We start from the raw sequence: 25620 nt of genomic DNA on the forward strand, positions 1-25620 counted from the left end.
GTGCAATTGGCATGCTGACTGCAGGAATGTCCACCAGAGCTGTTGCAGAGAATTAAGTTAATTTCTCTACCATAAGCCGCCTCCGTTTTAGAGAATTTGGCAGTACGTTTAATGGGCCTCACAACCACAGACCATATGTAACCACACGAGCCCAGGACCTCCACATCTGGCTTCTTCACCTGCAGTATCGTCTGAAACTAGCCACCAGGACAGCTGATGAAACTGGGTTTGCACAAACTGTCAGAAACCGTCTCAGGGAAGCTCATCTGCGTGCTTGTCGTCCTCAACAGGGTCTTGACCTGACTGGAGTTCAGCGTCGTAACCAACTATAGTGGGAAAATGCTCACCTTCGATGGCCACTGGAACAGTGGAGAAGTGTGCTCTTCACGGATGAATCCCAGTTTCAACTGTACCGGGCAGATGGCAGACAGCCTGTATGGCATTGTGTGGGCAAGCAGTTTGCCGATGTCAATGTTGTTAACCGAGGTCCCCATAGTGACGGTGGGGTTATTGTATGGGCAGGCATAAGCTACAGACAACGAGCACATTTGCATTTTATCGATGGCAATTTGAATGCACAGAGATACCATGATGAGATCCTGAGGCCCATCGTCGTGCCATTCCTCCGCCGTCATCACCTCATGTTTTAGCATGATAATGCACGGAATCATGTCTCAAGGATCTGTACACAATTCCTGGAAGCTGAAAATGTATCTGATCAACAGATGCAAATCTGTATTTCCAGTCATGTGAAATCTGTAGATTAGGGCCTCATTTATTTCAATTTACATATTTCCTTATATGAACTAACTCAGTTTAGAATATCTACACTGACCAAAAATAAACACAACATGCAACATTTTCTAAGATTTTACTGAGTTAGTTCATATCAGAAAATCAGTCAATTGAAACATTCATTAGGCCCTAATCCCAGTCATGTGAAATCTGTAGAATACAGATGGACACAGATATATTTTCAGCTTCAAACGCAACATGCAACAATTTCAAAGATTTTACTAAGTGTTTTGATTACTTTAAAATGTAGTAACAGGTCCATGTAGAATAAACCACCCTTTACATAACATCATAGAAGCAGTGTTCTGCTAATATAACATTGTGAAACTTTCATTGCTTATCAGCATTTTGTCTGGTAGTAATGGGGCTACCTTGGCAAACATGTCAGAGTGGTCATACCTTCCTGTGTGGTGTCCCATATACAACAGGAGTTCCCTAATCCTGGTTCAAAATACACAGGGTTTCTCCCTCCACATATTGACTGATACCATTCAATAATTTAAAAAAGGCAATACAAGTAAAAATTGTCTAGTAAAATGTTAATGCCAGGTCTTGCTTTATTCAGAGACATCAGTGTCAAGCCTGTCTGTTGGTCTGGACTTCATCACATCATCTTGCAAGTCTCCATGTGCTGACTCCATACGTTTCTGTGAACACATACAGTCACTGTTCTATTACCAATGGCAGTTAGGATAGGTAATATCGGACACACAAACAGGTAGGTACTATGTTGGAGTTTGAACAACTCAGATAAAACCTGCCCAATTATGGTCTCCCCATCAAACGACGGGCTGCCGTCTGGCAAAAGCATCTACAGTCCATCTGTAAAACTAGCAGAGTTGAATCAGAGTTTATTCGTGACAAATGGAATGAAAAGGGTGTTGCAAATACTGGACATTTCTGCTGTACTGTATTATTTGTGCTCACCTTCTGTCCCACATTGTGGATGTGTTGAGTGCCAGGTTTCTCTCCATTCAGAGACGTCAGTATCAAGCCTGTCGGTCAGGACTCCATCACATCTCTCCATGTGCTGCCACCATAGATTAATCTGTGAACACATACACAGTCAGTGTTCTATAACCAAATAGCAGTTAGAATAGGTGATATGACAAACTATGTTGAAGTTTGAACAGGTCAGACTAAACCTACCTAATTCTGGTCTCCCCATCAATGACCGCTGGTGAGCAGGCAAGAGGTGAGAATTGAGGTAAGGTCTTTGCCAGCACCCCGTCTGTGTTTGGTCAGTCACACACAAACAGAGCACTGATTACATTATCAATGGTGGTTATGACTCGAATGGTGGAACCAAGCTGCTCGCTGAAATAGAACGGTAAACATTTGACCAGGTCAAATGTCACCAACCCGATTCAAGCATCCTCCCTGTTCAAGCATCCACCCTGTTCAATTTATAGGAATGCTCACAGCGAGGGGATGTCTGCGTGATGCTGAGGGTCCCCTTGCTGGTCATCTCTATGTTGCATGTTTGGCAGCAAACTGGATATCTCTTGAACAACTGCTGCAAGCAATCCTCATAAACAATGGACTTCCTCATCTTATGAGGTGGTGTTAGGGTTATACAATAGACAGCCAAGTGGTAAATTGCATTTTGTTATAAAGAAATTACAAAGCTTTTTGATAATGCACTTCACAACCAAAATGACTGTACTACTTGTATCTGCTTGACTGGGTAATTCACCTAATAGTTTAACAAACCGTGCATTTTTTATACAACCTTTCATATAAAACACATATTACAGTTGTTGATGAAGCCGTCTGTCATCAGGGCAGTAACTCGGGTCAAGCTAATTCTAGGTCGTCACTAGTTACCACAGCCACAAAGTCAAACACCTCGCCTATTTCTACAATTTATCTTATTAAAATGTGATTTTAAACGTAACCTTAAAATAAGACCAACATACATTTTTAAATGTTACATTCATTTTTGCCATATAACCGATTGTGGATGTGGAAACCCTAATGATATGCTTTATAGATGTAGACTGACTGTAGCTCCAGATTGGATTCAGGCCAGTGACGCCATTGCGGGTTGTTGCTCCTAGTTCATCGTAGTAGTCAGACCCACACATGAGTTAACTATCACCATAGTTGCATTTATTATTTAGTTTTGCCCTTGTAAATAACGTACAGAAGACACTTGTAAATCCGACTTGTCAAATGATAACGTTATATAACCAGCAGTATGAACTATTGTAACTAGCTAGCTATGCTAACAATAGCTAAAACGTTAGCTAGCCTGCCTTGCTTTGTCAAAAGATAGCTACTTAACCAGCAGTAACGTTAGCTAAATTATGCCAGAGGTCATATAACAGTATCTCTGGTTATACTCACCACCACCGAACGTTGCACACCAAGCTAGCGTTACTATACTGGTGGTGCAGAGGGGACTGGCGAACTCCAACCGCCTTTCCGAATACTAGGATCCTTCGGCAGGGCATGCAAACCATATAACTTTGGGTGTGGAGTCATGGTCAATCCACACAGGGCTTTTTAGTCATAAACGGCGGCGATGGGGGAAAAAAAGAGCCCCATTCTGAAAAGCGGATGGGGCGAGTTGCACGTGGAGCTAGGCAAAATTGGGGATGATTTGTTGACATAATTGTAATCCAAAAAAACTTAATTTACTCGTTGTGACGCACTTGGTTCCAAACGTCGTTTTTGACAAGACTGATTGCCCTATTTTCACACTATAATAAATGTTTGTGACTCTTATCAATGCCACATAGGCCATTTAATGGGATTGGTTGATTTCATGGGCGCTCTTTAAGATCTTTTATTAGGCTGATACGGAAATTGTTACAGGAAATAATCAATGTTCACAAGTATGGCCCCTTACAAGTTTAAAGTGTATTTATTACCTGTGTGTATGTACCTGAGGGAGTGTATGTTGGTGTAATCTGTATCACCTCTTCCTTCCAGGAGGAGGAAGGTCCAGAGGTGCTGCTGGTGAAGGAGGGGGGGTGTGAAGAGGGTCTGGGGAACCCTGAGGGGAACATGTCATGGATGACAACCGGACTACACAACCTCCCAAAACCACAGAGGAACGAGTTGAACAGCACAGGACCACACACAGTCTCACTGAGGTGAGCCCACTGTGAACTACTGTCTGAATGGTATTAGGTCAGGGTCTGTATCCACAAAGCTTCTCAGAGCAGGAATGCGGATCTATGATCAGTTTATCCTTTTAGACCATAATGAATATAATTATATGGAAAAATCCTAGATCAGCAATTCTACTCTGAGACGCTTTGTGGATACGGGCCCAGGTATTGACTCAAATTGTCTTAAGTGTGGGACCATGCTTTTGAAATATCCAACCATTAAAGAGTATCAAGTAATCAAATCAACTAACATGTTTGCATAGTACTCATAGCAATCCCTCATTGCCCAATCAGAAGATGCTCATGTCAGATTTCTGGATCCAACATCCTCTCACTCTATCTCTTACAGTTAGTAGACATGGAGGATGGGAAGCCTGATCTGCTGCTAGTCAAAGAGGAGACAATAGAAAACGAACCAGAGAGCATTGATCTGCTGAGTGGACTAAAGATGGGGGAGCAAGGTAAGGGAGAAATACATACAGCCTACATACAGTAATATATCTTCAATGAGAATAGTGATGCACCTGGGAATTTTTGTCTGAATTTTCATCATTCATAAAATGAAATCAATACAACCTATGTTTACATCCAAAAACACATGTTATAATGTATAAACTTGAAACTAGAGTTCTCTACCATGTTTGTAAAGTCTATTTTCTAACCTCTTCCTGCAGGTGGTTGGCTGGAGGCTAATAGTGGAGACTGGGTGGCCAACTTGGATTCCCAGACCTAGACAGGTGCAGCCAGGGACTCTGGGGATGACATCACTGAGCAGGCCAGGACCATAGGCGACATAGTGGAGGTCAGTGGATGGGACAGCGTCCTCAACTTTAAGCTGCGGTACAATACTCTTAACCAGAAACAGACAGTCAAACACAAAACAACATCCAATCTTAGTCTCCATGACAGCAAACTGTCTGAGAACAGGCAGAGGCGTAGATTTGGTCTGCGGGGACAGGGAGGTGTCCGTATGTGGTGGGAGAGAACAGACACAGACTCGGCTAGCAATGCTCCATCCTGCTCCTATAGTTGTGATACAGAGAGACTGATGGCACCTCAGGTTAACCCCCTAGCAGGTTCTGCCTTCCGCCTGCCTTCTATAGGATCTATCAACTGGAACATGGACCCTGCGACAACACAGACACTCCCTGGGCTTCGTCCTTCTCACACTCTCCTAATGTTAAAGCAGACCTCAGACAATGCCAGTGCCTCAACACCAAATGGCTACACAAGCCCATTGACAAATGACAGTAGTAGAGACAGAATCAGTAAAGATGGCAGCGCCTAAGAGAAGCGCTTCCATGTTCATTCTGTGAGAAGTCCTTCAGTTTCCCATAGAGGTGGAGATCCACCAGAGGATGCACACGGTGGAGAAATCATTTAGCTGTGCCAGGCCAGTTTCTCCCACTCGTTCAACCTAAAGAGGCACCATATGGTCCACACGGGGGAGAACCTACAGCTGTCCCCAGTGTGAGGAGGTTCTGCCACCAGCACCAGCTGAAGAGGCACCTGAAGGTCCCCACGGGAGAGGCCATTCACCTGTAAGCATTGCGGGAAGAGGTTCTCAGAGGAGCAACCTCAGGATACACAAACAGAAAATGCACACAGTATAGTGGCATGTAATAAATGACTAGTTAGTGTGTTTGTAGTTCACTCTGTTGGTTTGGGATATAGTAGGGAACTAGATGAGGTGAACTGAGGAAAGAATGAGTATGATGAGGCAGAGTAGATGATATGGTTATGGTTGGTGTGATTCTGTCTGTAAAAATGCTTCACTGATGAAGACTGACAACTATGTCCCTTTAGGTTGATACTGGTGTTTTATAGTGAGATAATGATAGTGCCTTAATTCACTTGACAAAATAGATAAGATCCATGTTATTTTGAACCCAAAATATTCTAAAATTAATTTGATCAAAGCGAGGGTACCAGCTTTACAGAAAAGGTAAAGTGTTACCATAGTGAGAAGTTATTCTACTTGTATTGTACAAAACGATACATAACAAGTACTATACTTCATGTTATGTGACTGTCAATTTTTTTGAAATTAAATAAAAACTGTGCTGACTGATTTGGTTATATTTGTATCATTGCAGGGACTGAGTTTTCCTTATCTCAGTCAAACCAAATAATTATATTTCATTCTTGAATCAAAAGATATGGACATTTTTATAATAAACTCCAATGGGTTCATATTGTTAGGTATTTTAGAGACAGGTTTGACTGTGGTTACCATTTATAATATAATGTCATGTTTCTGTGTGTACAGTAAAGAGTTTCTTATATAAACCTTTATATGCTCTTCTGCTCAATTTGTGTTTATAGTCTGCAGTCCATGACGACCTGCTGATTTGTGGTGTTGCTGGCTGGAGAGACTGGACCTCTGAAGTGGCTGGTCACAAACCCTGGCCCTGGATCAAGAGCTGTCACTCTTCCTTCCTGATTCAGAATCAGGACGGAACCACGAGGGACAAAGACTCCACAATCACGCAGAACACAACCAGTAGACAGGTGGACTAAACAACCTCAGTCCTGGTGGACATCAGAGAGACAGAGGCTCCAGTCAGGGATCCAGTCTGCAGCCCAGACCCTTCTCTTCACAGTTTCAGTGCAGTGAGGGAGCACATCCTGTGGCTGATAGAGACCCTAATGTTCCTATGATACAAACAGCACAGTATCGATGATGAACAGAGCATGTCACCCTGGGCTTCAGCCTTCACAGAGAGTGACGAAAGCCCCCCCCCCTGGTGGTAGTCCATCAGAAAGTATGTCTTCTACTTCAGGGTCTTGTATACTACCTGGTGACTGGGTTCATAGAAGACCTGGGCCTGGGTCTAGCCTTCCTCAGTTACCTCATGGTTACCCCACCAATACAGACAGGGTCAGGATGGGTGTTCTCCACAAGAGGTACTTAGCCTATAACACAGCACACAATCCCAACAACGCCCAAACAACGGCTAGAGGTCAAGGAGGTAGCTCAAATGTGGCTCCTGCTTCTACCTCCTCTGGTGTCATTGGGTAACAACGTGGGAGGCCAAGCATGAGGACGGACACAGAGTCGTAAGTCGTATGCCTGCCCCACGTGTGGGAAGCGCTTTGCTGAGGCGAACTATGTGAAGAAGCACCAGAGGGTCCACACTGGGGTGAAACCTTTTAGCTGTACCCAGTGTCACATGCACTTCGCCCACGCTGGTGACCTGAGGTGGCACCAGAGGGTCCACACAGGGGGGGAAACCCTACAGCTGCCCCCAGTGTGAGAAGAGGTTCTCCCGTCAGTACCAGCTGAATGTGCACCTGAAGATCCACACGGGAGAGACGCCGTTCGCCTATACTCACTGCTGGAAGAGGTTCTCAGAGAGGGGCTACCTCAGGATACACCAGCAGAAAAGACATCCACTCTATAGCTTCTGATGTTAAGATCAAACCCTGAGAGTAACAGATTTCAGTGTTGAATATTGCATCCAGACATTTTTTGATACACACGGTATAAGGCACATACAGTGCCTTCAGAAAGTATTCATACCCCTTGACTTATTCCATATTTTGTTTAACACAGCCTGAATTCAAAATGTATTAAATATTTTTAATACAAAATCTCACCCCGTCTACACACAATACCCCATAATGACAAAGTGAACATGTTTTTAGAAATGTTTGCAAATGTATTAAATTAAATATATAACTATCAAATTTACATAAGTATTCACACCCGGGTCAATACATGTTAGAACCACCTTTGGCAACGATTACAGCTGTGAATCTTTCTGGGTATGTCTCTAAGAGCTTGCCACACCTGGATTGTACAATATTTGCACATTCTTTTTTAAATTCTTCAAGCTCTATCAAGTTGGTTGTTGATCATTGCTAGACAGACATTTTCAAGTCTTGGATTAGATGATCAATCCTATTTTAGTAAAACTATCTAGGCCACTCAGGAACATTCAATGTCATCTTGGTAAGCTACTCCATTGTAAATTATATTGTGTGTATTTGGCCTTGTTTTAGGTTATTGTCCTGCTGACAGGTGAATTTGTCTCCCAGTGTTTGTTGGAAGGCAGACTGAACCAGGTTTTTCCCTCTTGGATTTTGCCTGTGCTTAGCTCTATTCCGTTTCTTTTTTATCCCTAGTCCTTGCCGACGACAAGCATATACTTAGCACAATGCAGCCACCACCATGCTTGAATTAATGAAAATTGGTACTCAGTGATGTGTTGTGTTAGATATGCCCCAAACATAACGCTTTGTATTCAGGACAAAGTTGTTAGTAGTTTTACTTTGGTGCCTTATTCCAAACAGGATGCATGTTTTGGAATATTTGTATTCTGTACAGGCTTCCTTCTTTTCACTCTGTCATTTAGGTTAGTATTGTGGAGTAATTACAATGTTGTTGATCCATCCTCAGTTATTACTCTTCCAGCCATTAAACTCTGTAAATGTTTTAAAATCCCCATTCGCCACATGGTGAAATTCCTTGGCAGTTTCTTTCCTCTCCGGCAACTGAGTTAGGAAGGACACATAGTTTTGTAGTGACGGTGTATTGATACACCATTCAAAGTGTAATTAATAACTTCCCCATGCTCAAAGGGATATTCAATGTATATTTTGTTCACCCATCTACCAATAAGTTATCTTCGTTGCAAGGCATTGGAAAACATCCCTGGTCTTTGTGGTTGAATTTGTGGTTGAAATTCACTGCTCGACTGAGGGACCTTACAGATAATTGTATGTATTGGGTACAGAAACGAGGTAGTTATAGTTTACAATTGGCTCATTCATCCCCCTCCTCTCCCCTGTAACTATTCCCCAGGTCGTTGCTGCAAATGAGAACGTGTTCTCAGTCAACTTACCTGGTAAAATAACGGTAAAATAAATAAAATAAATTCAAAAATCATGTTGAACATGATTGCACACAGAGTGAGTCCATGCAACCTATGTGACTTGTTATGCACATTTTAACTCCTGAACTTATTTAGGCTTGCCTTAACAAAGGGGTTGAATACTTATTGACTTTAGACATTTCAGCTTTTAATTTAATTCATTTGTAAAAAAATATATTTTATAAAAACCCAATTCCACTTTGACATTATGGGGTATTGTGTGTAGGCCAGTGAAATGTTTTTATTAATTAAAACATTTATACTTACAACAAATTGTGGAGAAAGTCAAGGGGTGTGAATACTTTATGAAGGCACTGTATTTGTTGGGTGGTTATGCAATACCTTTTTTGTAAACGAAATGTGCAATTCACTCTCCGACCTGTGTCAGGCGGCAATACACAACACGTCTAGTCTGCCGTAAAACCACACGAAGAAAAATAAGTAAACGGAAGTGAACAGTGACCAAGAACGACTTAGCGTTTTTATAGTTATTTCGACATTTATTAACTCAATAAGACAAATTTAATTGCATAGCAAAACATACTTACCACAGGCAGTCTTTAATTCGCGTTAGAGACAGGACTTGGTTGATGTGTGTTATTTAGGTAACGCTAACTGCTAAGGTTAACTAACAATGGCTAACTGTAATGGTAACGTTATGGTTTTTCACACGCAAATAGCCTCCATCATGGAGGTGCTAGCGAATGCAGCTGTGGCAGAGATCTGTAAACTCGTAGACGACGACTATGCAGTGTGTCGTTTGGAAATAACACAAAGCCAGAAAGAAAACAGGACATTGCGGAGGAAACTACAGCTACTAGAACTGAAGGTGTCACGGGAGCGCGCAGAGAGGACAATGCGAGAGCGCGTCCTCGGCAGTCGTCCCAGAAGTGTCAAGATCCTCGACCGATACAGAGGAATTGCAAGAGGTACATTTAGCCCCGTTCCACTCTGCGCATGTGTTTGGATAGTATGCAATAAGTCCTCTGATGTGATTACTTGGAAGTCTTGCAAGAAGTGTTGGTTTATATCCTTGCCAATTCTAGACAGTGTCAAAACTGACCGAGGTGAAATTTGTTTAATATCGGGTATTCGGTGTATATTTGGTTTTCTCTCGTCAATAGCTACCAAGCATGAGATAATACGATTTCGGATTAAACAAAGCGTGCCATAACTAAGAAAATACTATATTCTGAATCAGGATGGAGAAAAATCCACCCCTTTTTTCGTTGTTGAATTATTTATTATTTTGGGGTTTCAGTCTTCAATAGCTCTTAAATAGCATTCACTGTTCAGCTATTAGTGCCTTCAGAAAGTATTCACACCCCTTGACTATTTCCACATTTGGTTTTGTTACAGCCTGAATTTAAAATGTATTATATGTAGATTTTGTGTCACTGGCCCACACACAATACCCCATACTGTCAAAAGAGGATTTTGTTTTGTTGAAATTAATAAAAAACGAAAAGCTGAAATGTCTTGAGTCAATAAGTATTCAACCCCTTTGTTATGGTAAGCCTAAATAAGTTCAGGAGTACAAATGTGCTTATCAAGTCACATTAGTTGCATGGACTCACTCTGTGTGCAATAAGTGTTCAACATGGTTTTTGAATGAATACCTCATCTTTATACCCCACAAACAATTATCAGTAAGGTCCCTCAGTTGAGCAGTGAATTTCAAACACAGATTCAACCACAAAGACCAGGGATGTTTTCCAATGCCTTGCAAAGAAGGGCACCTTGACAGAGCTTGAATAATAAAAAATTAAGTGTAAATATTGTACAATCCAGGTGTGCAAAGCTCTTAGAGACTTACCCAGAAAGACTCACAGCTGTAAGTAATCACTGCCAAAGGTGATATGTATTGACTCAGGGGTGTGAATACTTATGTAAATGAGTTATTTCTGTATTTCATTTTCAATACATTTCATTAGAAACATTGGACATTCTGATGTAATACATTTGATTGTAAACATAAACATTGGGTGCCTGGAGAAGAGAGGATTCCCCATTATTGCATTTTTATAACAAGCCAATGTGATCACATCACACCAGAGAAGCTCTCGCCAAAATCAAGGAGCCACCCAATCACCTAGTCTGTTAGGTGGTCTTTTGTTCCTCTTTGGCCTCCCTTTGGGTGTCTGACCCAAGGCAGGGTGAGTAACAGTCTATGCTTGGCCTTGTTGCAATATGCTACCCCCACTAGACTGAACTCCATCTGGTGCCGCAGACCCACTCACAAAATAAGTGGTATCAGAAGCAAGCTCTGCGTCCTTCTCACTGTTTTGATCGTCCATGAACAGGTTGGGTAGATCCAGATCGGAGTCGTGGAGGCCTGCATCCAGATCAGGCGACAAGACCGCTGCAGGTTGCCACGCTTCGGCGTGTGTGAACACCCAGCTGTTGTCTAGAGTCGTGCGGCTTGAGTTTGTCGTGATGAACAACATTCACCTTTGTTCTCGTACTCTTTTGGAGCCGGTAAACCAAGTCGTCCAGCTGTCCCAGTATGAAGTAAGAATCCTCATAGGATGGTTGGAACTTCCTAACTTTGTCCCGCAACCGCTTTGTTCCTTTAATTAAGTACCATACTGTGTCACCGTTATAGTGTGTCCTCGCAACATTCTTGTCATACTGCTTTTGGCACGCTCCTCAGACTGACCCTGCATTTCCCTTTCAATCTGGTGAGCAAATTCCAATCTGTCTCGTAGATGTACAACATACTGTGGATGGGTCTTGGCGTGGTCATGATCGCGTGGCAAGCCAGCCACCAGGTTGATGGGTTCTGTTACTTCTCTTCCAAAGAAAATCATGTTCGGAGTGAACCCTGTTGAGCTGTGCTTTGTTGCTCTATAGGCTAACCTTTATTTAACTAGGCAAGTCAGTTAAGAACAAAATTCTTATTTACAAAGACGGCGTACCCCGGCCAAACCCTAACCCAGACAACGCTGTGCCAATTGTGCGCCTCCCTATGGGACTCCCAATCACGGCCGGTTGTGATACAGCCTGGAATCGAACCAGGGTCTGTAGTGACGCCTCTGGCACTGAGATGCAGTGCCTTAGACCGCTGTGCCACATTATTTGGAAGACTTCAGACTCAAAATTGGAGCCTTGATCGCTGTGGAGTGTCTGTGGTGCTCGACACACCCATTCAGCTGTCAGATCTTCAGCCACTGTCACGGCTTGATCGTTGGGCAGAGGGTAGGCTTCCACCCACTTTTGTGAAATAGTCTTCAACCACCAATATGTATCGATTGTAGCATTCTGTCTCGTTCATTGGGCCCATGAGATCAATGGCGATCCTCTCCATAGGTACTCTCACGCGGACAGTGCCCTTAGGTGCTTGGGGTTTCCTCGAAGGTCTGGCTTTAGCGGCACAGTTGGTACATGTATCTTGTCTGCAAGATGTGTGCGTTCCATGCCAAAGTGACCGCCTACTGGGACATCATGCATCTGCTTCATGATGTCCGTCCGGAATACACGAGTTAGGAGCATCTGTGGGTAAAACACTGCGCCTTCGGTACAGTAGATGCGCCATAAGAGAATGCCGTCCTTGACATACAGTCTCTTCCACTGGTTCCAATAGGCCTCAGTCGCTGGCCCGAAAGGCGACACAGCCCCCCACGATGGCTGTTCCTGTCCTTCCTCGAGCCATCTCTTGACGGGGCCCATGTCAGAGTCTGCCATCTGAGCTTGACGTAATTCCTCAGTAGTCCATCCATGGAACAGAAGTGTCACTTGCGTCGGTGAGGCTAATCTTTTCCACGTCCGACATTTCATCTTCCCTGTCCCGATGACCCGACTCCACGTCGAAGGCAGCCCCAGAATCTCCAGGGAGTGTAGGCTGGGGTCTTCTTCTACCCCCACTGAGCAGCGCTCCGTAGAAGTAGCTTCCACAGCGTAATCAGCTATACTGGGGCTGCGGTCAATCAATCAATCAATCAAGTTTATTTTATATAGCCCTTCGTACATCAGCTAATATCTCGAAGTGCTGTACAGAAACCCAGCCTAAAACCCCAAACAGCTAGTAATGCAGGTGTAGAAGCACGGTGGCTAGGAAAAACTCCCTAGAAAGGCCAAAACCTAGGAAGAAACCTAGAGAGGAACCAGGCTATGAGGGTCAGACTGCACTTGTACCTGAAACGGTCATTGTTCTGGATAGGGTCCTGTAAGTGCAAGGGCAAGTCTGGCAGCAGGGCCTCCTGGACAGGAGGTCAGCATTTGTGGTGGCGTCCTGGATGATATATGACCTTGAAGTTATACTCCAAGCTTCTCGAGCCACCTCGCCAGTTGACCTTCTGGTTCCTTCATCTTATGAGCCACCGAAGGCTGCTGTGGTCGGTTCGCATAATGAAGGGTCTTCTGAGCAGGTATTGACGAAAGTGTGTAGTGAACTCCACTACTGCCAGTAGCTCCCTCCGTGTGGTACAATAGTTTTGCTCTGTGGAAGACAGCCGCTGGCTCCCATACACTAGTATGCTTTCATTGCCGTCCTGCATTTCGGACAAGACGCCTCCAATGCGGAAGTTGCTGGCGTCTGTATCGAGGATGAGGTTGCCACTGTTGAGTGGATAGCCCAAGACGGGCGTGGTGGTGAGTAACTTCTTTCATTTTTTGGATGCCTCCTGGGACTCTGGCGTCCACCAGAAATGAGCATGCTTCTTTGTAAGCTCATGAAGGGGCTTGGCTGCAGCAGCAAAATCTTTTACAAAATCGTAGGTAGTACGAGACCAGGCCAACAAACTGACGGACTTCTTAAACTCTGGTAGGCTGCTCCATTTCTTGGACTTTCAGAATTTTCTGGGTATCTGTGGTGATGCCGTGTTCAGAAACAATGTGTCCAAGGTAGGTTACTTGTCGGCGGGAAGAGACAGCACTTGGAGGGTTTCAATTTCAGGTTGGTTTGGCTTAGCCGATTGAACACTTGTGCCAGGCGTTGGAGCATCTCTGTGACATCCCTTCCCAGGATGATGATGTCATCTAGATATACTAGGCAGGTCTCACATTGCATTCCCGGCCAGGACGCGGTCCATTAGACATTGAAACGTCGCTGGTGCGTTGCAGAGCCCAAAATGCATCACATTCCACTCAGAGGCCCTTCCTGCTGCAGAAAGCGGCCGCCTTACCGTCGCTGAGAATAAGCTCTACCTGCCAGTAACCTGACGCTAAGTCCAAAGTGCTAAACCATTTGGCCGCCAACAGGGTATCTAGAGTGTCTTGGATACGAGGAAGTGGATATGCATCCTTAACAGTACGCTAATTTAGAGCCCTGTAGTTCACACATAGACGGTATGTCTGCTCCTTTTTGCGTACCATAACTAATCGGTGAAACCCAGCTGCCGTGGCTTGGAGAGGCTACTCCAGTTTCAAGACTTTGCTGGATCTGCTGGTCTGCATTGAGCTGTTTTTCCAATGTCCATTCAGAAAGTACAAGTGAGGAGGGACAAATAATAGAACTGAAATGAGCATAACATTGCAAAAATGTAAGCCAGTCATGATGATCAACCAGTGCGAGGAATGAAGACCGGTGCCAGTTTTACATTACTTTCCTCTTATTAAAGCAAACGTAGCTCGATTGAATCTTGTAGGCTAATATTTTTCGTATCATTATTTCTCTCTCTCATTACGGAGTCATCTTTGGACAACATGATCTTGCATTGACACTGCCTGCTCACAAGGAAATTACAGCCGCAGGCATTGTCTTATGTCGGAGTTCATTGGATTCCGCCATCTGACGTGAGACAATGCGTAGCAGGTTTATCGTTATTGTTTTTAAAATTCAAATTCAATATTGCGCCAAATGTGCGCACTCCATGTTCCATAACTTGTCATGGAAAATGAATGTTTCCAACAACCAATCAGCAACTGCGCGGTAAATCCGTCTGCATAATGAATGTTGAGATTGTCCGAAAGCTTTGGAAAATGACAGGCGTGAAATGTTAGCTACGAAGACTGGTACCCAGACTAGCTCCTAAACAAAGTGTGTCATGAATATTGGGAGGATGGAGAAAAATCCACTTTTTGGGGCAGGCTTGGCACACTTTGTTGAAGAGCTATTGAAGATTGAAATCCCCCCCAAAATTAAAAGGTATGGACTTCGTCTAACTCGCGAGTTCTGCAACCAAATTGCAAACGCAGAAAGGGGTCTATACTGTGGAGCAGATAGTAGCTAACCTAACCACCTATTTTCCCCCAATCACTCTTTCAGGTGAAGGACATCTCACTGAAGGCCACAGGAGCTTTGTGAAGCCAGCAGGACACAATACATGGAGAGATGACCAACCAATCACTGTTGATGAGGGGAATGGAACCTCAACCCAGCAAGTTATCATAATAGAGGTTAATGTAATAGTGTTGCATGAAATATTACAGTTACTTTGTAAATCAAATGTGTCCCCAGATATTCACTTGCTTACATGTACTGTACGTCCTCATTTATCTGCCATAGGGGAGTTCCTTACGACTTCCTTACGACATTCTTATCCAATTCAAACATTGTACCGATAATAACCTCTTCTCTTCTTGTCAGTCTGCAGATGCAGAGGCTGCAAGTCCTGGAGTCAAGCAGGAGAGGACTGAAGCAGAGAAGGACCCACGGCACAGCAAAGACATCCAGACTGGAGGGTCTGGAGCACCTCCTGTAGCCACGGAGAACCCCACCACCGCCCCCCAGCCCAGGACCCGACACAGCATCACGGAGGTCAGTGGAACGCAGAACGCCGTTCTCAAGTCAGCGACAGACACCAAGACTTTAACTGTAACACACAGGCTCTTACACACAGGATCTGACCACAGATCAGAACCAGAGAGATTGGGGGAGCGGAGACTGGGCTGTCCTCCTGCCCCCGGCTCAGACTATTTACCGGTATTTCACCAAAGCCAGAGGACGGTTCATTCAAGTGGGCTTGGGGAATCGTTAGACACTGGCAGTGATGATCCGTCTTGTTCTTACTCTACAGAGCTGGACCCTGGCAACATGCCCTTGGGTTTAGAGATACAGACTGATCTGTCTAGAGGGGACTGGAACCGTTACAGTAGTAGTGTATACTCTGATGGGTGCCTTGATAAGAAAGGGGAGGGTCTGGTCGTAGATGAAGTGACTATGAAAGTGGAGGGTGATGTTCCTCCCACATGGAATGCAGATAATCACCTAGGAGACAGACACTCACAGGGCAGAGATTTCTTAGATTACAGGGAAAGCTTAGAGACAAATCCAAATGTCACGACCCACTCTCCTTTACACTTGTTCAGGGATCACGACCCAGTGTCCACATCGATGGGCCCTTCCGATTTACACAGCCACGTCCTTTTCCATCAGGTTTTGAACTCAAACGACAGGGCTAGAGCCCAGGCTCAGGGAGGGGGAGCCACGTCAGGCAATAGTAAAGAGAAACGGTTCAGCTGTACCCAGTGTCACATGCGCTTCACCGAAGCTGGCACCCTGAAGAGGCACCAGAGAGTCCACACAGGGGAGAAACCCTACAACTGCCCCCAGTGTGAGAAGAGGTTCTCCCGCCAGGACCATCTGAAGATGCACCTGAAGATCCACACGGGAGAGAGGCCGTTTGCCTGTACGCACTGCGGGAAGAGGTTTTCAGAGAGGAGCTACCTCAAGATACACCTGCAGAAAAACCATTCCACTCTATAACATAGAAAGTAATCATTCCACTCGATAGCTTCTGACGTTTAGATTAAACCCTGTATTAAAAATAGACTCAGCAAAATGATGTACAGTGCCTTCGGAAAGTATTGTAACAGACTTTTTATTTTTGACTTTACTTTTTTCCACATTTTGTTAGGTTACAGCCTTATTCTGAAATTTATTAAATCGTTTTTTTCCCTCATCAATCTACACACAATACCCCATAATGACAAAGCAAAAACAGGTTGACATTTTTGCTAATTTATTAAAAACAAAAATATGACATTTACATAAGTATTCAGACCCTTTACTCAGTACTTTGTTGAAGCACCTTTAGCAGCAATTACAGCGTCATGTCTTTTTAGGTATGACTCTACAAGCTTGCCACACCTGTATTTTGGGAGTTCTCCCATTATTCTCTGCAGATCCTCTCAAGCTCTGTCAGGTTGGATGGGGAGTGTTGATGCACAGCTATTTTCAGGTCTCTACAGAGATGTTCGATCGGGTTCAAGTCCGGGCTCTGGCTGGGCCACTCAAGGACATTCAGAGACTTGTCCCGCTGTACTGTGTGGAAGGTGAACCTTCCGCTCTGGAGCAGGTTTTCATCAAGAATCTTTCTGTACTTTGCTCCATTCATCTTTGCCTCAATCCTGACTAGTCTCCCAGTACCTGCCACTGAAAGAAAAATAACACAGCATGATGCTGCCACCACCATGCTTCACTGTAGGGATGGTGCCAAGTCTCCTCCAGATATGAGGCTTGGCATTGAGGCCAAAGAGTTGAATCTTGGTTTCATCAGACTAGAGAATCTTTGTTTCTCATGGTCTGAGAGTCTTTAGGTGCCTTTTGGCAAACTCCAAGCGGGCTGTCATGTGCCTTTTACTAAGGAGTGGTTTCCGTCTGGCCACTCTATCATAAAGGCCTGATTGGTGGAGTGCTGCAGAGATGGGGGAACCTTCCAGATGGACATCCATCTCCACAGAGGAACTCTGGAGCTCTGTCAGAGTGACCATCGGGTTCTTGGTCACCTCTCTGACCAAGGCCCTCCTCCACCAATTGTTCAGTTTGGCCGGGCGGCCAGCTCTAGGAAGAGTCTTGATGGTTCCAAACTTCTTCCATTTGAGAATGAGGAGGCCACTGTGTTCTTGGGGACCTTCAATGCTGCAGGCATTTTTTGGTACCCTTCCCCAGATCTGTGTCTGTCTCTGAGCTCTATGGCTTGGTTTTTGTTCTGACATGCACTGTCAACTGTGGAACCTTATATAGACAGGTCTGTGCCTTTCCAAATCATGTCCAATCAATTGCATTTACTACAGGTGGACTCCAATCAAGTTGTAGAAACATCTCAAAGATGATCAATAGAAACAGGATGCACCTGAGCTCAATTTTGAGTCTCATAGCAAATAGTCTGAATACTAGTGTAATTAGTGATTTAAAAAAAATATATATATATTGTCATTAGGGGGTATTATGTGTAGATTGCTGAGAATTTGTATTTATTTAATACATAGAATAAGGCTGTGACTTAACAAAATGTGGAAAAGTCAAGGGGTTTGAATACTTTCCGAAGGCACTGTAGATGCACAAAGTAAACCGCAGTAGCGGGTCAATTTCCACAACAACTAAGTGTGTTGAAATGCAAGGCCCAGACATTGTGGAATATATAAGTCATATTTAGAGGGCAGCAGGTAGCCTGGCGTTTAAGAACTTTGGGCCAGTAACCGAAAGGTGGCTGGTTCGAATCCCTGAGCAGACTAGGTGTGAAATCTGTCTCTGCCCTTGAGCAATTTCTCATTTCTCCTGTAAGTCGCTCTGGATAAGTGTCTGCTAAATGACATAAACATGTAAAGGTAAAATGACAAACATTATAGGAGGAAAAGTCTGTTACATATTGTGTTTGTACTGTGTAGGCTATATGATGTTCACAAATGCCTATTTCATTACTTCCATTCAACTCCTTTTTTATCCAAGCACACGTTTAATGAGAAAAAGAATGCAGTTCATCAACTTCATGCAGATTTTTTTGTTCACACGTGTATGTGTGGTTTTCATATGGTGTATTTAAAACTTGTTTGTTTAATAAACACAAAATGGGACTTTTAATTCCAAGACTTTCATTGCGACTCTTTAGTATACATCAAATCTCACCCTATTCTGCATACACCCGACAGTAGTTTTATCTTTATAATCAATATACACTTACTAAATATACCTACACATACCCACACACTAACAAACCCCTACTGTACACGTCAAAATAGTTTAGTCAGGTTTGTCTGACTTTTTGTCTGACTTATCATAGCTGACTTATTTTTACCCACAACATAATATTTATATCCACCATGATGGGTTTAACAATAATGAAGTCATTCTGTTACTACAGTATAGGACTCAAACGTAGGGGTGTGGGTTAACACTCCATGTTGAAAGTGTGTTTATCTGTGTGTGTGTGTGTGTGTGTGTGTGTGTGTGTGTGTGTGTGTGTGTGTGTGTGTGTGTGTGTGTGTGTGTGTGTGTGTGTGTGTGTGTGTGTGTGTATACGTACCTGAGGGAGTGTGTGGCTGTGTAATATGTATCACCTGTCTCTTCCAGGAGGAGGAGGTGCTGCTGGTGAAGGAGGAGGAGTGTGAGGAGGGTCTGGGGAACCCTGAGGGGACCATGGTCATGGAGGACAACCAGACTACACCTCCTGAACCCACAGAGGAACCAGCTGAGCAGCACAGGACAAAACACAGTCTCACTGAGGTGAGCCCACTGTAAACTACTGTCTGAATGGTATTAGGTCAGAGTAGGAGGACTGATCTAGGATCAGTTTTGCCTTTTAGATCATAATGAATAAAACTATATGGAAGGATCCTAGATCAGCACTCTTTGTGGGTACGGGGCCAGGTTTTTATGAATTCTGTGTAAAGTGTGCGACTATGCCTTTGAATTATCAAACCATTAAAGAGTGTAAATTAATCAAATCAATTAATACGTTTGCATCGTATCAAATGAACTAAAAGTTGCATAGTACTCATAAATCCCTCATTGCCCAATCAGAATATGCTCCATAGCAGGATGCTCATATCAGATTTCTTGATCCAACATCCTCTCATTCTGTATCTCTTACAGTCAGTAGACATGGAGGATGGGAAGCCTGATCTGCTGCTAGTCAAAGAGGAGACAATAGAAGACGGACCAGAGAGCATTGACCTGCTGAGTGGACTAAAGATGGGGGAGCAAGGTAAGGGAGAAATGCATATAGCCCATTGTCTTCCGACAGGTAGCATCGCTTCTATGCAAGGCCCATCCCTCATAAGTGCTGGAGGAATCGTCTCACTATCTGGGCGGCAGGTAGCCTAGTAGTTAGAGTGTTGGGCAAGTAACCGAAAGGTTGGTGGATTGAATCCCTGAGCTGACAAGGTAAACATCTGTCGTTCTGCCCCTGAACAAGGCAGTTAACCCACTGTTCCTAGGCCGTCATTGTAAATAAGAATTTGTTCTTAACTGACTTGCTTAGTTAAATAAAGGTTAAATAAAAAATCAGACGTAAAACAATGCATATAGTCTACATACAGTAATAGATCTTCAAAAGGAATAGTGATGCACCTGGCTATTTTCTCCTCAGTCATAAAATCAATAGAACGTATGTTTACATTAAAAAAACACATTATAATGTCTGAACTTGACCAGTTAATTGACCAAAATAAAATGAGTTTTCCCTGTCATGTTTGTAAAGTGTATTTTCTAACCTCTTCCTGCAGGTGGTTGGTTGGAGGCTAATAGAGGAGACTGGGCGGCCAGCTTGCATTCCCAGACCGGTGCAGCCAAGAGCCCAGGGGACGACATCACTGAGCAGGTCAGGACCAGAGGTGACATTGTGGAGGTCAGTGGATAGGACAGCGTCTTGAACTCTGGGCTGGGGAACAATACTGTTAACCAAAACCAGAAACGGACAGTCAAATACAAAACAACAACCGATCTTAGACTCCATGACAACAGACTGGTTGTGACCAGGACAAGGGGTAGATTTGGTCTCCAGGAACAGGGAGGTGTCCGTATGCAGCGAAAGAAAACAGACACAGACTCGGCTAGCGATGCTCCGTCCTGCTCCTATAGTTGTGATTCAGAGAGACTGATGGCACCTCAGGTTAACCCCCAAACAGGTGCTGCCTTCAGCCTGCCTTCTATAGGATCTATCAACTGGAACATGGACCCTGTGACAACACAGACACTCCCTTCATCCTCCTCACACTCTCCTAATGGTAAACCAGACAGACAATGCCAGTGCCTCAACACTAAATGGCTACACAAGCCCATTCACAAATGACTGTAGAAGTAATGCTATCAGTAGATCCGGTGGCAAAGATAAGCACTTCCCGTGTTCATTCTGTGGGAAAGCCTTCAGTTTCCCAAACAGGCGGAGATCCACCAGAGGACGCACACGTGGGCGAAATCGTTCAGCTGTCACTTGTGCCAGGCCAGTGTTTCACACTCGTCCTGATGTGGCGGGGGAGAAATCCTACAGCTGCACCCCAGTGTGCGAAGAGGTTCTCCTGCCAGCACCAGCTGAAGAAGCACCCGAAGGTCCACACGGGAGAGTGGCTGTTCGCACTGCGAGAAGAGGTTCTCAGAAAAGAGCTACCTCAGGATACACCAGCAGAAAATGCACATGGCCCATGTATAGTGACCATGTATAGTTAGTTTGTAGTTAATTCTGTTGCTTGTGGATGTATAGGGAACTGGACGAGGTGAACTGAGGAAAGAATGTGTATGATGAGGTAGTGATGGTGTCTGTAAGAATGTTTCACTTATTAAGTGTCATTTTTACTTGACATAAAGTAAAGATGACAAAGATGTGTGTAATGTTAAATCTTTTCCAAAGGATTCTAAATGGTATTTTATTAAAGCGAAGGTACAGAAAAGTTTACGTAATATTGAGAATGTACTCAGGTTGTCTCTCGTTTATAGAGGCACGGACCAGTTTCCCTTTTTATAAAAAATTATTTATTAGACGAAAGAGCAAAGAATCAATGGGTCTGTATAGGAGCAGATCAGGTTCACATTATTTAGGTAAAATGCTTCATGCATATAGAGTTCTAGTAGCTATTATAGCTCATATAGTTATTCAGGTCTAAGAAACAGTGACAAAGACCAAATCTGAAACCAAAAACAGAACACAATGTAAGAAATACAGCATGGCTACAATGACTGGTTTAAAGATGAAAATGCAATTGGTTAAGCATGAAACGCACTGAGAATCTCACCGCAGATACACTTCCGATAGGTACTTATCACAGTGGGAGGCCGTTCCTTCTCTTGCTAGAACAAAAGCGTTACCTGATGTATGACGACCCGGTAGCGACGAACCTGCCGTTTCTACTTGTAGAATTGTAATGCTCGTCATTGGCCAACAACTTGACTTTGAGCCAATCCGAGAGCACGAACTGGGGGAGCTAAAATGTGTGACAACAAAAGGAGGAAAAAAATATGGCATATTCTCTACATCCATGGTTAAATGTCATGAGCCAGACTTCATATGCAATGTAAGCTATAGGATGGTAGCTAGCTAAGAGCACAGACGCAATGCGGTTGAGGCTTATTTATAAAACCCTCTTAAGCCTCTCTCCCCCCTATCTGAGATATCTACTGCAGCCCTCATCCTCCACATACAACACACATTCTGCCAGTCACATTCTGTTAAAGGTCACCAAAGCTCACACATCCCTGGGTCGCTCGTCTTATCAGTTCGCTGCAGAAAAACACTCAAACTGGACAGTTGTATCTCAATCTCTTCATTCAAATACTCAATCCATGGACACTCTTACTGACAGTTGTGGCAGCTTTTCGTGATGTAGCTAGTATTGACATAATTAAATCACAATGGGCTAGTTTCCATGAAACAGCTGCCTGTGTTAGTGCAGTGTCCTTAGCTAGCCATGTTGTGCTAGCTTGCGAATATGCTAATGTTAACTAGATAGTTAAACATTTGGCCATGGGCTGGTACTGGTAGTATGAGATTATGGAGAGTGAATTTTAAAAAATTGTTATCGTACTAGGTAGTTATCTTGTTGTGGCCGTCTGGCTAGTATCAACAAGGGCTTTCTACAACAACAACAATAATCAACATTAGCACAGCTAGTTAGCAAACATCTAGACCATAACTAAACACAGACAGACATCCGTAACCAAGCAATGCTACAGCCACCTTCTGATTTGGAGAATTGAAACAGGGCTGAGTGGCAGACGACATCAAGGTCTTTGCTGTGTGAATACAAAATAGAATTGACTGTCGACACTGTTCAGAGGCACTGTCGGCAGGCGAACGTTTGACAATCCCTATCAGTGAGCTTTTACAAAAATCAATACAATCAGCAGAAGTAACATAACGTTTCTTATTTGTAACCCACACGGAAGGACTCAAAAGGGCTGGTTACACACACCTGCTATCAGTCTTCCCTTTTGAGAGAAATGGCGCATGTCATTTATTTCATTTACAAAAAGTGACAGTAACTAATTTGCATTACAATAGTCAATGTAATGTCCAAAACAGTTCTTCAAAACAGCAACGCAGGTTCTCACACAAACACTATATTCCCGTCTGTCAGTTGTAGCTCAGGGTGAAGCAAGCATACCGGACCAATGACCATCGTCTAACTGCACGCAACACTGCTTGAATAACCCGCTGTTAGCAAAGCGTGGACAGTGTTGACCAAGCCATACTGTTTACCTTTAACCTTCCTGTACCAGGTAGGGGCAGGGTCTGACCCCAAACTTCTATGTGGTCACATTAACATAGTGAGAAAATATATTTTACTTGTCATGTATCGTTTTGTGCGATAAAAGTACTGTACTGCAAAGTTATGTGAGCATATAGCTATTTTGTTGAAATGAAATACAACATTGACACTGCTGACTTGATTTTTTATTTTTGTATTTTTAGGGACTGAGTTAACCTTATCTCAGTCGAACCAAAACATTATACTTCATTCTTAAATCAACACATATGGAATTGTTTTAATAATAAACTCCAATGGCTCCATATTGTTAGGTACTTACATCACAGTATTAGAGATGAGCTTGACTGTGGTTAACAGTTTATAATATCATGTAGTATTTCTGTGTGTACATCAGAGTTTCTTATCTAAACCTTTACGCTTTTCTGTACAATCATTTTTTGCAGTCTGCAGTCGAAGAAGACCTGCTGATATCCAGTGTTACTGGTGGGAGAGAGTGGACCTCTGAAGCGGCTGATCACAAACCCTGGCCCCGGATCAGGATCCTGGACCAGGAGCCTTCGCTCTTCCTTTCTGAGTCGGAATCAGGACCCAAACGCGAGGTTAAGAGACTCCACCACCACACAGAACACAACCAGTGGACAGGTGGACTGAACAACCTCAGCCCTGGTGGTCAGAGTGACAGAGGCTCCAGTCAGGGATCCAGTCTGCAACCCAGATCCTTCTCTTCACTGTCTCAGTGCAGGGATGGAGCAGGTCCTGGGGCTGATAGAGATCGACCCTCATGTTCCTATGATACAAACACCACAGTATCCATGATGAACAGAGCAGGTCACCCTGGGCTTCAGCCTTCACAGAGAGTGGTGGGAAACCCCCCTGGCGGTAGTCTATCAGGAAGTCTGTCTTCTTCAGGGTCTCATCTAATGCCTGGTGACTGGGTTCATAGAAGGCCTGGACCTGGGTCTAGTCTTCCTCAGCTGCCTCATGGTAACCCCACGAATACAGACAGGGTCAGGATTAGCGTTCACCATGAGAGGTACCTAGCCAATAACACAGCACACAATCCCAACAACACCCAAACAATGGCTAGAGGTCAAGGAGGTAGCTCTAAATTGGCTCCTACTTCTACCTCATCTGGTGTCATTGGGTCACAACGTGGGAGGCCGAGCATTAAGACGGACGCAGACAAGCCGTACGCCTGCCCCACGTGTGGGAAGCGCTTCGCTCATGCAAACTATGTGAAGCAGCACCAGACTGTTCACACCAAGGAGAGGCCCTTCATGTGCAAGCTGTGTTACAAGAGCTTCTCCTTCCAGAGTAACCTTATCAAACATAGGAGTGTCCACAATGGGGAGAAATCATAGTAGTGTGGCTTGAGATGTACACAGGATATCTGGGAACCATTATTTAGCTGAAATAGTTATCATGTGAAGTGTCTTGGGCTAAGAGGGTTTTTTGGATTACTAAGTCCCTCAGCGCTGTTCAATGTATGTCCTGGAGGGCCAAAACCCTTCTGGTTTTCATCTTCTCCTAATAAGGGACTAATTCAGACCTAGAACACCAGGTGAGTGCAATTAACTACCAGGATTGAACAATAGTTTTGTACAAAAAAATAGGTGAGCAAATCTGTTAATAAATGAGAAATCATGTTGTCCTTTTTGATGTGTTGATTTTGTATTTGCTTGTTTATCATTTAGAATTCAAATTGGCCTTAGTCTCCTTGGCTTCCTTCGAACCTATAGGTGTCTGTCCTTGCCACCGATTGGATCTAGCCAACCATTCTTTTTAGGTCATTTACGGTAATTTTACTAAACAAGTCTGCTTTGAGCTTGAAAGATACTGATCATGGCCTTTTCTCAATTGGTTTTGAGGATAACCTTTGTCTTCTCTCCTCCGGCCTCCTTTTGAATAAGGTCAAAGGTAATCGAGGAGAGGGAATGTGGACGAGAATGCGCTTGAATGAAATGAGACTGCTTCTCCATATTCGCGGGTCATGAGGCAAATAATGTTTAAGGCTGGATCCCAAAATAAATGTGTAAAGTGATAATTAAGTTAGTTGTGCAAGATAAAACATAAGTAGCATATTTGTTTTTAAACATCTGCATGCTTTTCTCCACCAACAAAACAAAAGCTGATTCAAAGGTGGCATGGTAGATTTCAAAAAGACTATCAAGGAGGGGAGGACACTTCCTTTCGACTACTAATGAATTCATATCTCCTCGACCACTTATCCTAGGACGGAAGGCGCACCTGGGTGGATGGTGGTTGGAAGAGCGCGCTTGTTTGAAATGGAAAAGCGTTGTGGTAGCTTTTGATGCTGTTGAAGACTAAGCAGCGGCTTTATAAGTGGGATGCACTGTTGAGCGCTACATCCCGAGGGGTTCGTGCTGATTATTCGGAGATTGTGACAGCCGGTTAAATGGCGTCCCTTGACAAGGCACAAGGCAAGAACAATATGTATGACAGAAGAA

General features: G+C 43.8%; 1 protein-coding gene and 1 long non-coding RNA gene across 3 annotated transcripts; one reads left to right on the forward strand and one right to left on the reverse strand.

The window, feature by feature from the left end:
- Nucleotides 1-1329: 1329 nt before the first annotated feature.
- LOC129841424 (uncharacterized) lies at nt 1330-9425 on the reverse strand. Its single transcript, XR_008757319.1, has 2 exons — nt 9340-9425; nt 1330-7340 (listed from the first exon to the last, which is right to left on the reverse strand). It is a non-coding gene; the product is annotated as an uncharacterized LOC129841424 (long non-coding RNA).
- LOC129841417 (zinc finger protein 205-like) lies at nt 9426-24808 on the forward strand. Of its 2 annotated transcripts, none has more exons than XM_055909682.1 (7): nt 9426-9720; nt 14997-15127; nt 15318-15488; nt 19023-19175; nt 19545-19656; nt 20177-20298; nt 23596-24808. In XM_055909682.1, the coding sequence occupies exons 1-7, from the start codon at nt 9426-9428 to the stop codon at nt 24511-24513; spliced, it is 1902 nt and encodes a 633-aa protein (XP_055765657.1). In that variant the 3' UTR covers nt 24514-24808. The 2 variants fall into 2 exon arrangements, with proteins under 2 accessions (XP_055765657.1, XP_055765658.1); XM_055909683.1 differs by having other exon boundaries at nt 20177-20271.
- Nucleotides 24809-25620: the final 812 nt, after the last annotated feature.

The sequence above is a fragment of the Salvelinus fontinalis genome, chromosome 42 (genome assembly GCF_029448725.1).
Source record: "Salvelinus fontinalis isolate EN_2023a chromosome 42, ASM2944872v1, whole genome shotgun sequence".
In the NCBI taxonomy this organism is placed as follows: Eukaryota; Metazoa; Chordata; class Actinopteri; order Salmoniformes; family Salmonidae; genus Salvelinus; species Salvelinus fontinalis.

Coding starts and splice junctions, on each gene's coding strand:
- LOC129841417 (XM_055909682.1), top strand. CDS start 9,426: ATGGCTAACTGTAATGGTAACGTTATGGTTTTTCACACGCAAATAGCC. Junction 15,128..15,317: donor AGCAAGTTATCATAATAGAG/GTTAATGTAATA, acceptor TCTTCTTGTCAG/TCTGCAGATGCAGAGGCTGC. Junction 19,176..19,544: donor CAAAACACAGTCTCACTGAG/GTGAGCCCACTG, acceptor TATCTCTTACAG/TCAGTAGACATGGAGGATGG.